We start from the raw sequence: 13,781 nt of genomic DNA, 5'->3' as shown, positions 1-13,781 counted from the left end.
CAGAAAAATGAGAGGGTGGAAAGGGGAAGTTTGAGGAAACAGACATTACTTACCTCTGCACTCCACCCCATTCCCTGTGCTTTATCCACAACTGGTATGGGGACAGCAGGGGACGTTTGAGTCACATGAAATAGGAGTTTTAAAGTGAGTAGGTGGACAGAACTAAGTCTTAACCTGAAGACAACCTGAAAAGTTAATCTGAAAGCTGTCAGAAGGGCCTAGGATCCAAATGGTCCAGAGTAGCTGTTACTAGAAAAATTAAGTTATTTTGGAAGAATGGATTTGAGATAAGCTAATGAAAAATTAATTCTGGATTTATTAAAAAGAGACTGACAATCTGACTGTAGAGTCACCCATCATGATCTATCCACTTCTGAAAAATCAGTTTCCACAGGGACCTAACTGCTCTTTAATGCAACTCTAATAAATGATGAGAAAATGTTCTGCGTCTTGGTGAACTATCAACTGAATCCCAAATGACTAGAACATTAGGTGACAAAGAACATTAGATGTTAATGTTAAAAAGAAGGTTGAAAGTGTTCACAAAACAGTTATTTTAATGAAGCAAAAAGTATTTCACATTCCATAACTGTTGGACACATCCAGGAGAGCTAGGTCCCTTATCTCTTCCAGGAGTGTATATAGGCTTCTTCCCTTTGTTTGACAGTATTTCTGATAATCTTCCTGAATGATGTTTACTTTGACTTCTTGAGCAAGCTGAGCCTCCTCCACAGATCTAGTTACTTCCTTCACTAAATCACTCTTTAACAAGAGGGAGCTCTGATGAAAAAGTTCTTTATCTGGTATCAGGTATGGTTTATTGCTTATTATTTCAAGCCTGATTGTATCAGAATGGCAACGGGAGGCCTGTACGGATATTCTCACCTATCACAGAGAAGAAAAGGCATGTTACCAAATCTCATTTTTTTTTTTTTAAGATTTTATTTATTTATTTGGCAGAGATCACAAGTAGGCAGAAAGGCAGGCAGAGAGAGAGAGAGTAGGAAGCAGGCTCCCCACCGAGCAGAGAGCCCGATGCGGGACTCGATCCCAGGACCCTGAGATCATGACCCGAGCTGAAGGCAGAGGCTTAACCCACTGAGCCACCCAGGCACCCCCCAAATCTCATTCTTCATACACAACACTGAAAGCAAGGCTTAATGTAAATACGGACTTACTGTTACATGGTCAAACAAATGGAACGTAACAGACTCCCCGCCTGTTGTGGTAGAGGTGATTTTGTTTTGAAATCGTTGAAGAGATCCTGGTTTCCATTCAGAACGGCTGTCTGAGCCACACGAGATCACCAAACCATCTTTATTTCTTAGATAAGCGGCACCTTTAATTCCAAACCTGAATCATTGCCAGAATAAAAATCCAGAGATAATGTATTCTCAGTATACAACTTTTGTACCCTCCATCTAGAATGCTAGTTTTTATTCTAGATTAAAACCAACTTTTCCTCTCACCTCCAAATATTTCACTGAGCAGGTGGAAAACTATTTTGCTAAATAAGGAAGTAAAATCCTGTCTTACTTAACACTAATACAGATGTACTAGATGCTAATCTTTTATAATTTTTTTAAGTAGGAGCCCAACATAAGGCTTGAACTCAGGACCCTACGATCACAACCTGAGCTGGGATCGAGTCGGATGCTTAACTGACTGAGCCATCCAGGTGCCCCTCCTTTTTATACTCTTATAGTGCATTATTCTCTTATAGTATGTACATCTGTACCTACAAATAGTTGTTGTATTTTAACAAGTTACATCTGACACAGTCTTTGTGTTCTACACTAATTTAACTATAATTTTTTTTTTTTAAGATCTTATTTGATAGAGACCACGAGTACAGTGGGGGTAAGGGCACAGGGACAGGGACAAGCACACTCCTGGCTGAGCAGGAAGCCCAACTCGGGGCTCGATCCCAGGACCCTGAGATCATGACACAAACTGAAAGCAGATATTTAAACCAACTGAGCCAGCCAGGTGCCCCTATAACTATGATTTCTTAACAACTATTATGTTAGATGTAACATACCTTGGTATAAATACGAGTACTCCATTTGTTCTAATTGAATATATAACCCCATCAGATATGCAACGCGCCTCATTCTCTGGGTCTTTGTCTTTAAAATACATGCACTGGAAGAGCTCCGTAGATTGCTTCTGAGAATGCTGGGCTGCCTGGAAGAAGCAGCACAACCCAAAGCAGGCTAAAGCACCCGGTCATCCCCAGGGGAAACGCAGAATTCATACTTCCACAGAAACGACGTCTTTAAAAAGGCTGGACTTACTAAAGTATTGGTAAGTATTAACACAAATATTCTTCCGTATCATGAATTCAATCAGTTTTGTGGGAGCCTAACCATCCAGCAAACATTGCCTAAAAATGTCCTTTAGAAAATTAATTCTTTAAGAAAATAACATGTGACTTAGACTCTGTTTACAGTTCATTCAGACAGGAAAGTATCTGAATCCATGCCTCCCCTTCATTTTGTCTGTCCTACCACAATCCTGCTGATGCAAGTATAAATTAGTACTGCTATCCCAAAGGGCAATTTGGTCAAATGCACCAAAGATTTACTTGTGCACACCTTCTGAGTCAGCAATCTGGGCAACTGTCTGAGAAGTCTGTAAGGTATATATACAAGGAGGGATGTCAACTGGGTTGCCCAGGACAACAGTGCTGCCCAACAGAATCTGGGCAGAATGGAACACTAGCCTACATGGCTAGTGACTATAATACTGCACAGCAGTGAACTAGAATACAAGATACAAAAATTGTATTAAATATTGAGGTAGTTTCCAATTTTTCTGTATCACCAAATGCTCTCTTCTATGCTGTACAATATTGTAGCCACTAGCCAACAATAGGAAATAAAATACAAAGCAGCTTCTAAAAGAAGCCTGTCATTTCTCTGAGGTGATGTTGTCAGTCACAGATGTGTCAAGTGCAAAAGATTTCAGAGAGCAGGTATGCTACCCTATTTGTCATGCATAAAAATCATGGTCTGGAATAGTGAATAATGGCTATCTTTGGGTGGTGAGATGATGCGTGGTCTTTTTGGGAAAAACATCTGACCTATTGTCAAATCTCCTACACCCACATTAAATGACTTTGTAACATCTGTAAATATTGAGAGCAACACAAGAGACATTACAATTTTTCACCTTATTTCCTTGGGTAGAATAATGCTAGAATTTAATGTGCTAGACTATATGGCTCTTCATTCCATCACAAAATAAAGCTGGTACTCTCTTAGCAAAAGAGATGATGGAAGAGAATTTAAAATCCCTTCTTACTCGGTTTCTGTTGTTGATATGTCTGCATAATTCCTCAAGATCTTTGTTGCTGAGCAAATTGTCCTTAATTTCCATTTTCTTATCTTTTGAAATGGCTGCCATCAGCAATCGGTGTACTACGATATCTGAGTATCTTCTTATCGGAGATGTAAAGTGAGTATATTTATCTAATGCAAGGCCTTCAAAAAGAAACCAAAAGATGGAAATCAACAACAACAAAAAATATTTTTTAAATGACCTGCTCAAGGTTATGGCCACACAAAAGAATGCTATCATTCACCATAATGATGGAACTCTTCCTCCGCACACGACCCAGTAGAGAAATACAGTGCGTTAGACATGGCCTGTGTGGCCATGGATCGCAGCAATCTGTTTACGATGGGATCGTTGGGGTCATTCGCATTATCCAGAGAATCAGCCAGTGTTTTATTGGACCTGACAAAAAAACCCGAAAGACCTTTATTTAGTCTCCAGCAACAATGTGCAAGTCAATACTCTAAGGGCAATCTTTCATTCTGAAGAAATTTTATTTTGGATCCATTTTAGATGCAACTCTTTTCAACTACAGAAATCTAGTCTGCTTTTAAGGTTGAAACAAAGAAAGTGTATAATTTTAAATAGTATTTCCAAAGTAGTTAAGAACCATGTACTGATACCTATGTGGTTAGGTTAATGCCCAGCACATAGTAGGTGTCAAATACTTTTGTGGAACTGAATTCCTAATACGCTTAATGTGAAATATCCCTTACAGATCAAAGAATGGACTTTTTGGAAATCAAGAATTACTGAGCCAGGGACACGTGGGTGGCTCAGTGGGTTAAAGCATATGCTTTCAGCTCAGGTCATGATCCCAGGGTCCTGGGATTGAACCCCACATCGGGTTCTCTGCTTGGCAGGGAATCTGCTTCCTCCTCTCTCTCTGCCTGCCTCTCTGCCTACTTGTGATCTCTGTCAAATAAATGAAGAAAATCTTAAAAAAAAAACAACAACAAACAATTACTGAGCCAGAGGGACTTAAAAAACAGAACTAAACCAAACCTGAGGTGCAGTCCCTTTTTTTTTTTTTTAAAGAGAAAGGGACAGGGAATATTGCTTATTTACTCAACTAATCTTTAAAACCCAGAAATATAGAATATTAAAAATGAAACTAACAGGGGTGCCCGGGTGGCTCAGTCGTTAAGCGTCTGCCTTTGGTTCAGGTCATGATCCCAGAGTCCTGGGATGGAGCCCCGCATCAGGTTCCCTGCTCAGTGGGGCGCCTGCTTCTCCCTTTCCCACTCCCTCTGCTTGTATTCCCTTTCTCACTGTGTCTCTATCAAATAAATAAATAAAATCTTAAAAAAAAAAAAAAGTCACATGCTCTACTAACTGAGCCAACCCCTGTATAGCATTTTCAATAGGGAAAATCTTTTCTTCTGGAGGAGGGATAAAAATGTCTCATTCTATGAAGGGATGGTATACATTTATCTTTGGTGTGGTATTTTAGGATGTTGCCTCAAAGATAAGTTGCATTTTTAAAGCACTAAAATAAACAGGATTACTTCTTGGTATATGCCAAAGGGGTCTATGAAATTAAACCAGGAGTAACAGGTCCCTTACTTCTGCATCACAAATTTTAGTGGATCAAAATTATGCCTAAATAAACTTTTAATTTTAATCTCTATACCTACATTGTAGTAAATGCAGAGAGCCAAGAAGTTTTCTATTTTTGGTCAAAGATCTGGCTGTCCCATTTTAGGAACTACTATAAGATAAATAAGTGTACAGCACTCCCTCCATTCCTCTGCCCCCACAAGAGAGGAGTTACCGTGTATCTACGAAGAAGCCTTTTGCTTTAGCACATTCTCGCAGTTCAGAAAAAAACTCCTGCTGTGGAGGAGGGTGTTGGCGCAACAAGGCCTGATGAGGGAAACTCTCCCAGATCTTCTTGGCTACCCAGTGGTTGGCCAAGATCATGCATTCAGCCACCGTCTCGTGGACTTCCAGGGGCTGCCTGGGGATGAGGTCATGGATGTTCTTTTTTTCATCCAGCTGAACACGAATCTCTACCCCCTCTAATTCCAGGGCCCCGCAACGGTCTCGCTTAGCCCGGATGTGGCGCGCTATTTCAGTCAACTTTCCAATGGCCCACACCAACTCCTCTAGCTTGGCTTGTCTGCTCTTCTCATCCAAGTCTCTGAATTCTGGAATATCATCAACAATGTGGAAGTTTCCGTCCAGCAGTTCCTGGGCTGCTTCATAAAACAGTTTGTATGCTGATCGAATAATGGTTCTGCCGTACCACACTGTCTTAATTTCATAGGAGGTTTTATCCAATTCCCATATGACACTTACGGCATACCTATAAAACCAGTAACACTGACTTTATTCAATTCTTCCATTTTTGAAGTAAGTAGAATAGACCCTAAATGTAACTTAAAAGAAATGATAATGCTACAGGTTTTTGGACCAATGTCTCAATTCAAACACTCCGCCATTAACTCAAAAATTATTTAAAATTAAAACAACAAAGTTAGTCTAGATTCTGTTGAGCTCTGAGCATATCTGAAACGAGTTCACATGTAATGTTACAATGTTCTCCATTTTGATTACACTAGAGTAGCACTGAGATAATCAAGTCTGGTGGGCTTGCTAGTAAAGAAGAAAGCCTTTCAAATCAAAAGAATAACAATGAACTATCATATCACTCTCGATGGAGGGTTAATTAGCAAAAAAAGTTCACTTAATAAAGACCCACTTTACGGGGCGCCTGGGTGGCTCAGTGTGTTAAACCACTGCCTTCGGCTCAGGTCATGATCTCAGGGTCCTGGGATCGAGTCCCACATCGGGCTCTCTGCTCAGCAGGGAGCCTGCTTCCCTTCCTCTCTCTCTGCCTGCCTCTCTGCCTGCTTGTGATCTCTGTCAAATAAATAAATAAAATCTATAAAAAAAAAAAAAAGACCCACTTTACCATCACTCTGTTTAAAAACACATGCAACATTTGCACCTCATATAAAAACAAAGGGCTACTTTTCCTAATATGTAGAGTTCTTACAAATTATTAACAAACAGATGGAGAGCAAAAAAAAAAAAAAAAAAAGGAACGGAACCTGAAAGTTCCTTTTATTTTTATTTATTTATTTATTTTTTAAAAAAGATTTTATTTATTTATTTGACAGAGAGAAATCACAAGTAGATGGAGAGGCACGCAGAGAGAGAGAGAGGGAAGCAGGCTCTCTGCTGAGCAGAGAGCCCGATGCGGGACTCGATCCCAGGACCCTGAGATCATGACCTGAGCCGAAGGCAGCGGCCTAACCCACTGAGCCACCCAGGCGCCCCTGAAAGTTCCTTTTATAGAAACAGAAAAGAATACATACATATATGAGTGTTAAACATACACAATAATGTTTAACCTTATTCATAATAGGAAAAGTGCAAATTAAAACCACCTAAGTAAGATACAATTTTCATCTCAAATTGGCAAAGATAAAAAAAAATACAACATATTGTGTTGGTAAGGCTGTTGGGGAACAAGCATTCTCATACATCGGTGGTGGGAATATAACTGGTGTAATTTTTATGGAGGGCAATTTGATTACATCTATCTAAACACAAATGCATTTACCCTTTGACACAGAAATTCCACTTCTAGGAATTTATCTGTCAGTTATACTCTACTTTTTTTTGTTGTTGTTGTTAGATTTTTATTATTATTATTATTTTTTTAAGATTTTATTTATTTATTTGACAGAGAGAAATCACAAGTAGATGGAGAGGCACGCAGAGAGAGAGAGAGGGAAGCAGGCTCTCTGCTGAGCAGAGAGCCCGATGCGGGACTCGATCCCAGGACTCTGAGATCATGACCTGAGCCGAAGGCAGCGGCTTAACCCACTGAGCCACCCAGGCGCTCCTATACTCTACTTTTAAAAATATGAAATGACGGGACGCCTGGGTGGCTCAGTTGGTTGGACGACTGCCTTCGGCTCAGGTCATGATCCCGGAGTTCCGGGATCAAGTCCCACATAGGGCTCCCAGCTCCACAGGGAGTCTGCTTCTCCATCTGACCTTCTCCTCGCTCATGCTCTCTCTCACTGTCTCTCTCTCAAATAAATAAATAAAATCTTTTAAAAAATATATGAAATGACTTATGTTCCATGTAATTCAGTACAGTTTTGTTTGTAATAGCCAAAGACTGAGAATAATCCAAATTTCCATAGACAAGCAACTGTTATTAATATGGAATGATCTACAAGCTACACTGTTAAGAGAAATAAAAAGCAAGCAGCTGAATAGCATCCATACATATAACGTCACAATCTGAGTATGAGAGAGAGACCACATGTCTACATTTGTGTGTATATGCACTATATCCAGAAAAATACATAAAAACTTGGTAACTGGGGGAAAGAGACAGGAGGGGAGCCTTTCATGAAATATCTTTTGGAACCTATAAATTTTGGACTATATGGTTTTATTATGTATTCAAAGACAGATATAAATGTTAACTACCACAAATAAAAGACTCCCTAAGTTCATGGTCCTCATGCAAAACAGCCTCAGCCAGGGAATATATATGCACAAAGTCGTCCACGTTTGTTCCTAGCCTTTTAGCTGAGTTTTAAAAAGCCAACAACAGAGGGAGAAGCGGCCTCACAGCTAGACGTACAGAAAAGACGACAGGAAGGGCAGGGAAGTCTAGAGAAAAACCGCCTACAAATGAGTGGCGCAGAGGGGACAGGGGAAAAATGGGGGTAGAGAACAGGGGGGCAGAGTGTATTCAAAAGCAGAGGAGAAAGAGACCAGAAGCAAAGCACTGGACAGCACAGAAGAGCCAAGACAAGCCCTGGTGATTGAAGAAAAAAAATCATGAACAAACTCACCTATCAACGCCTCCCAGAAGGGAGCACAGATCAGCACTGAGGATGGAGGGCAGCATGTCATAGCGACGGTCCGCTAAATAGTAAGTGATGGCCCTGTGAACGACACATATGTGGGTGTGTGACCTTCAGTAGCACGGCTGCCGGCCGCAGGGGCCGTGGGGGAGGGAAACCGCCAAGTCCATAGTGCAAATCCCCCAAGGCTATTGCTTTTTCATAAAGCACAGCAGACTGGGTAATGGAGCTATTCCCACGTTCCCACTTTTCTAAGGGAGACTGCCTTGGGCTGAATATTCTTCCACTGATATAGAAAAGAAAGAAAAAGTGACATGAATCTTAGCTGTCTAAGAAAAATTAGAGTGTAATGAGCCGGTATTTATAGGAAAGAGTATCCATCCAGGAAAAATTTAACTCATCACAATTTGGAAGGAAAGTGGGTTTGAAAAGGTTCTGTTAAAAAAAAAAAAAAAGGAGGGGCGCCTGGGTGGCTCAGCGGGTTAAAGCCTCTGCCTTTGGCTCAGGTCATGATCCCAGAGTCCTGGGATCGAGCCCCACATCGGGCTCTCTGCTCAGCAGGGAGCCTGCTTCCTTCTCTCTCTGCCTGCCTCTCTGCCTACTTGTGATCTCTGTCTGTCAAATAAATAAATAAAATCTTTAAAAAAAAAAAAAAAAAGGAAAGGTAAATTGATCAAGGAACTATTTCTCTATAGGGAAAGGGGAAGTGGACCTCCATTTTTCCCCTTTTTTTCTAGAAGGGATTTGCAGAATTGCACAAAACTGGGAAATCTTTGATTTGAGACTCTGAAAACAGGGAGTTATGAACTAGGTGAAGGTCCCAAATACAAACTCACACCGTTGGTCTCAAAATGCATTACCTTGTCCTAGCTTCGATGTCGATGTAAGAATTTGGTGGCACGAAGTGTGTTACGTCTGCAATGTGGACCCCGAGTTCCAAGTTGCCGTTAGCTAAGGTTCTGACTGAGAGCGTGTCGTCCACATCTTCACAGCCTTTTGGGTCAATGCTGAACACGAGATGGGTTTCCCTCAAGTCTTTCCGTTCCCGTTCCTCTTCTGGACTCACTTTCCAGGGATTTTCTGGTGTGTTGACTGGCATTTCACACATCTATATGATGACAGTCAGATATTCAGCAATTCTCGCACCACAGGCTTCCTATGAAACTCTGCTCTGGAACATTCTCACTGCAATCTCACAGAAATCCATTCATTCCCCGTTACCTTTTGCAATTAATGTGTTTACTTCTTTTGATTGATAATTATTTATTAGGTGCCTAATGTGTATCAGGAACTGTGCTAGGCTCTGGAAAGTTCAGGAGCCAATAGGAAAGACCCAGTCCCCTGTCTTTGAGGACCCTTACAGTCTGCCAGTTTCCAGCAGCTTCTTTAGTTATGCAGGCCAGAACAAGGATGAATGGTGGCTTAGAAAGAGTGCAACCTCTTGCCACTTTCAAATGATCCACTTTTTAAATGCAGTGGAGCTTTTAATTCAAGTCAAGCTCTGAAAAAAAAAAAAAAACCCCAATATGTCCCAAGTACTAAAAGCCTGCTCCTTAAAGATAATTTAAGTGGGACCAATCTAGGGCACTTTCTCTCTATTATTACCTGTTTAGGCCATCAATTTGCAGTTAAGTAGGCTAAACAGGAAGAGAAAATTCTAGTCCTGTGAAGTCTACACCATGCTTTATTTTATTCTAACATTTTCACTAAGAGCTGTCAAAACAAGTCAACAAATAATTTCTAGAAACTAATGTTAAGCATAAAAATTTAATAATGTAAAATATTCTAAAATATTTTACTATTACAGCTCCTGTTCTGTCAAAGACTATAATGAAAATAAGAACACCCATATGTTTTTTATGGCAATGCAAACTGGTCCAATTTTTCTGGAGAATAATCTGCTGATACAAATAAAAGCCACTTAAATTTTTTATGCCCTTTGACTTGGTAATCTTACTTTAAGGATTATATCCCAAGAAAAATGATGCAAAAGAAAAAAAAAAGCAGTATTTAGAAAAATGTTTGAAGTGGCATTTCTTCTACTACTGAAAAATTAAACAGCCCCATGCCCCAAAACTAAGGAAGACTTAAGCAGAGTACATTGATATGCAATAATTTGCCATTAACTAGGAAGACATAGCTGTATCAATACACAGAAATAGCTGGAAGTGAAAGAAGCAGAACAGAAAATAGCAAAGGCACACTATGGATCTAGTTATGCAAGAATGATAAACAAGATCTATGAGGATTGTAAAAGATCATAAAGTGATGAACATAGCTAATGTTTTAGGTTTATTGAATGTGTGTTTTCTGCAAAGGTTACAAAAACTGTTTCATGAGCATGACTTGGTGACCCGCAGGTCAGAGATGTATGGGACCCTAGAAGCTACTCCCCATGGCTCTGTGCAGGCCTGTGGGTGAGTGATTAGGACGGGGAGTGGAGCCCAGTAGGGTCTGTAACCAGGCACCTTTGCAGCTGGGGGCGATAAGCCACTGACAATAAGCCACTGACATACCATTTTTAAGCACAGTTGGAAAATGTAAAAAGCTGTGAGGCTCTGGGAAACTATGCACTCTAAGCTGACTTCAGTCTGGTCCACACACAGAACAGAGAGGAGTGAGCTGCTTCCATTATCTGTGACTTTCGTGAGTGGTTACACAGTACAGAGATTTTTCTTCTTAATGATGAAACAAACAACAAACAAATGCAAAAAGAAACTGTACAGAATGTCTTTCACCAGACCAAAGGACTCCGGGAAACCGGACCTGAGCTTCGGAGAAAGGGACAACCGAAATGCTGTTTTCCACCAGGATGGTCGCAATTTCCCCTTCCAGGTCCCCGATTCTGCCTAAAACACGCACAAAATGTCCATTTGGGTACAGGGATGTCGACTCCCAGGAATCGATGCGCACAACCACCCGGAAGTCCTGCACAAAAAGAGAAAAGAAACCCCACCAGCCCAGCTCCAGGAATTAAGTGGGTCAGTCAGAGGCAGTAGACACACAAGATACACAGCATCAAGCTCCAAAGAGAATGGCCGACTGAACAGTGGGCTTTGCTTTTTGTTTTGGTTCTTGCTGTTTTACTAAATTGCCAGATGGTTATATAAGTGCTCAGCCCAAGGCTTTGGAAGGAGGCAATATCCCTCTACATCCAATAAGGAGGCTGCAAATTTCTGTTAAAGAAAGCCAACTGCGACAGATTCTAGTTAATATTTGCAACACAAAAGAAAACCCCATGGTGCATAGTACAAATTCCGTTTCAAAACAAAAATCTCAATTTTGCCAGTGTGGGAGTTACTTTCTACTTTCTTTGAAGTTACTTGCTAAGTTTCATGGACATCTTTCAGTGGGGAGGGAGGGGTCAATGTGAACTGAACCCCACCGCCTCCAAGTTCCAGCAAACCACGGGTTTGGGAAGCGAGGGCTGCAAGAAGCCTCCGACGGCCCGCAGAAGGCCTCCAAGGATGCGATGGGTGCACCAAGACCTGGTTACTGGCTGGGGACGTCTGGCTACGAAGTCTCATTTACAAACTGCAGAACATCAGGCAAATGAAACTGGGCCATGCCTGTGCTTTTTGCCACAGTAAGTTAATTTCTAACTTCCTTGTTTATATCTTCCCTCCAGCGCTATATTCCTTTATGGATAATCAATTTGGTGAAGTACCACTAGATCATCCCTACAGGGCAGAGAGATCGTATTTCTGTATCGCTAGCTGGAAGAAAGCTTGTTAGTGTTGGCAAAGCATAGCTATTGAAAGTTTCTGTGTTGGACAGCCAGATAATGTATGGACTCTGTAGCTGTCCTACACGGCTCTTTCTAGGACAGTTTCTCTCTGGCTTTCATTTATTAACCAAGGACTGCTTAACAGACGGTTCCTTATATTTCGAATTTTTTAAAAACAGGATCTCGAAATGCCAGATGCCATCAATAATTTATCCCTTCTTATGCAAAGGCACTGCGTTTCCTGGTGGAGTGGGAGGGCCAGCAAAGACAGGAGGAAAAGTACAATGGCAGCTACCTGGAGCGCTTCCGTCTGCTGAGTGCTGATGCGGATTTTGGGAATTCTGTTATCCCAAGGTGTAACTAGGATTTTCTGAGCATTTTTGCCCTGAGACTGGACCTCTTCTTTGGATGGAAATGTCACCACGTAATCCCGCCAGTTCTTCTGAAGGATGCCCACCACTTTGCCTTTGGGAAAACAAAACAAACCACTTTGCCTTTGGGAGAAAACAAAACAAGGCCTTCTATGGTGAGATGTTACCTCTCTGGATGCTGACTCATTCAGCAGTGAGGAAGGAAAACAGGAAACACAACGTTCAGTTTGTCTCAAGCACATCCACACAAGTCGAGAGTTGTCCTAATGAGCCCTGTTCTAGGTGCAGGAAATGTAGCAGCATCAGAACAAAATTCTTGATTTTCCAGAGTGGATGTTCTAGTCTGGGTGTCCGTAGGGGTGGGAAACAGACAATAAAAAGTAAATACAGGAAAGGTAGCGATGTTTGCTAAGGAAGGTACAAAACAGGATGAGGTGACCAAGAGTGACAAAGGGTCAGCAATGGCAGCTATTTTAAGTGAAGTGACAATCTGAGCAGAGAGTTGAAGTGAGAGAGGTTGGCGTGAGGAGGTTTGGGGAAAGCCTGTTTTCAGTGCAGAAGTCAAGATGGTCAATGTGGCAAGAGCAGTGATGATGAAGACAGTGACAGAAGGCAGCCCAAGCCGGTGGGACCATGTAGGCCATGGTAAAGACTTTGGATTTTATTCTGAGAGAAACAGGAAGCAGTTATTAGAGAGCGTTAAGCAGAGACATGACAGGACCCAAAGCCCTTTAAAGGGACTCCTGTGGCTGGCTCCCATGTGGAGAAGAGGCCATTGGGAGCAAGGGAGGGAGCAGGGAAACCAGTGAGGCGGAGACTGGGGTGACCACATCAAGGGGTTCTAGAGGACCCTATCAGGAGAGATCTGACGAAGCATGGGAGCTGCCACATTCAGGCCACATGGGACTTGCTGATGAGTGAGAAAAATGTGGAGGGTTATCCCTGGGCCTTTGGGTTGGCCACGCGTAGAATGAACCTGCTATTGCTATTTATTGAGAGGGGGAAGACTTGGGGAGGAGCAGGTTTGGGGTTAGAAATCAGGACTTTGTTATCAGGCGTGTTAAGTAGGAGGTACCCATTGGACATTCCGTGGAAGATGCCAAACAGACAACTGAGGAGACGACACCAGAGGCTGAGCAGGGGGTCTGGGTTGGAGAAGCAGAGCAGGAGGAGTGGAGGACATTCAGTGAGCCACCCAGGCACATCCCAGAGGTCTGTAAGATGGAGAAGCTCCAGCAAAGGGACCAAGAAGGAGCACCCAGCAGAGAAGGCAAAGCACCTAAAGCCAAAGATGACACAGCAATCTGTTGGCCAAATGCTGCCAAGGGTTACAGGTGCCCGGGGCTGTAGGCAATGAGGTCACTGGTGCCCTTGACAAGAGGTCAAAGGTTTCTGGGCGGTGGGGACACCTGAATGTAGCGGCTTCGGGAGACAATGAGTAGAGAGAACACAGTGGTAGCAGTCTCCCTGAGTCTTGCCACACACTGAAGCAGAGGAAAGGGCAGC

The 13,781-nt window shown here is 42.0% G+C and overlaps 1 protein-coding gene across 4 annotated transcripts in view; it reads right to left on the bottom strand.

The window, feature by feature from the left end:
• Positions 1-539: 539 nt before the first annotated feature.
• DIS3L (DIS3 like exosome 3'-5' exoribonuclease) overlaps positions 540-13,781 on the bottom strand; it is a 33,856-nt gene continuing 20,614 nt past the window's right edge. For 3 of the 4 annotated variants that reach the window (XM_059180868.1, XM_059180870.1, XM_059180869.1), the window contains 10 exons: positions 12,200-12,369; positions 10,944-11,105; positions 9,038-9,285; positions 8,166-8,258; positions 5,114-5,647; positions 3,587-3,741; positions 3,307-3,485; positions 2,042-2,187; positions 1,179-1,353; positions 540-885 (listed from right to left, as the gene is read on the bottom strand). In XM_059180868.1, the coding sequence (XP_059036851.1) occupies positions 577-885; positions 1,179-1,353; positions 2,042-2,187; positions 3,307-3,485; positions 3,587-3,741; positions 5,114-5,647; positions 8,166-8,258; positions 9,038-9,285; positions 10,944-11,105; positions 12,200-12,369 (2,171 nt within the window). In that variant the 3' untranslated portion in view covers positions 540-576. The remainder of the gene's footprint in view (positions 886-1,178; positions 1,354-2,041; positions 2,188-3,306; positions 3,486-3,586; positions 3,742-5,113; positions 5,648-8,165; positions 8,259-9,037; positions 9,286-10,943; positions 11,106-12,199; positions 12,370-13,781) is intronic. The other variant, XM_059180871.1, reaches the window with a different exon arrangement.

Source organism: Mustela lutreola, chromosome 7 (assembly GCF_030435805.1).
Source record: "Mustela lutreola isolate mMusLut2 chromosome 7, mMusLut2.pri, whole genome shotgun sequence".
Taxonomy (NCBI): Eukaryota; Metazoa; Chordata; class Mammalia; order Carnivora; family Mustelidae; genus Mustela; species Mustela lutreola.
Note: the sequence above shows the minus strand (reverse complement) of the source record. Positions and strands in the feature narration are given on the sequence as shown.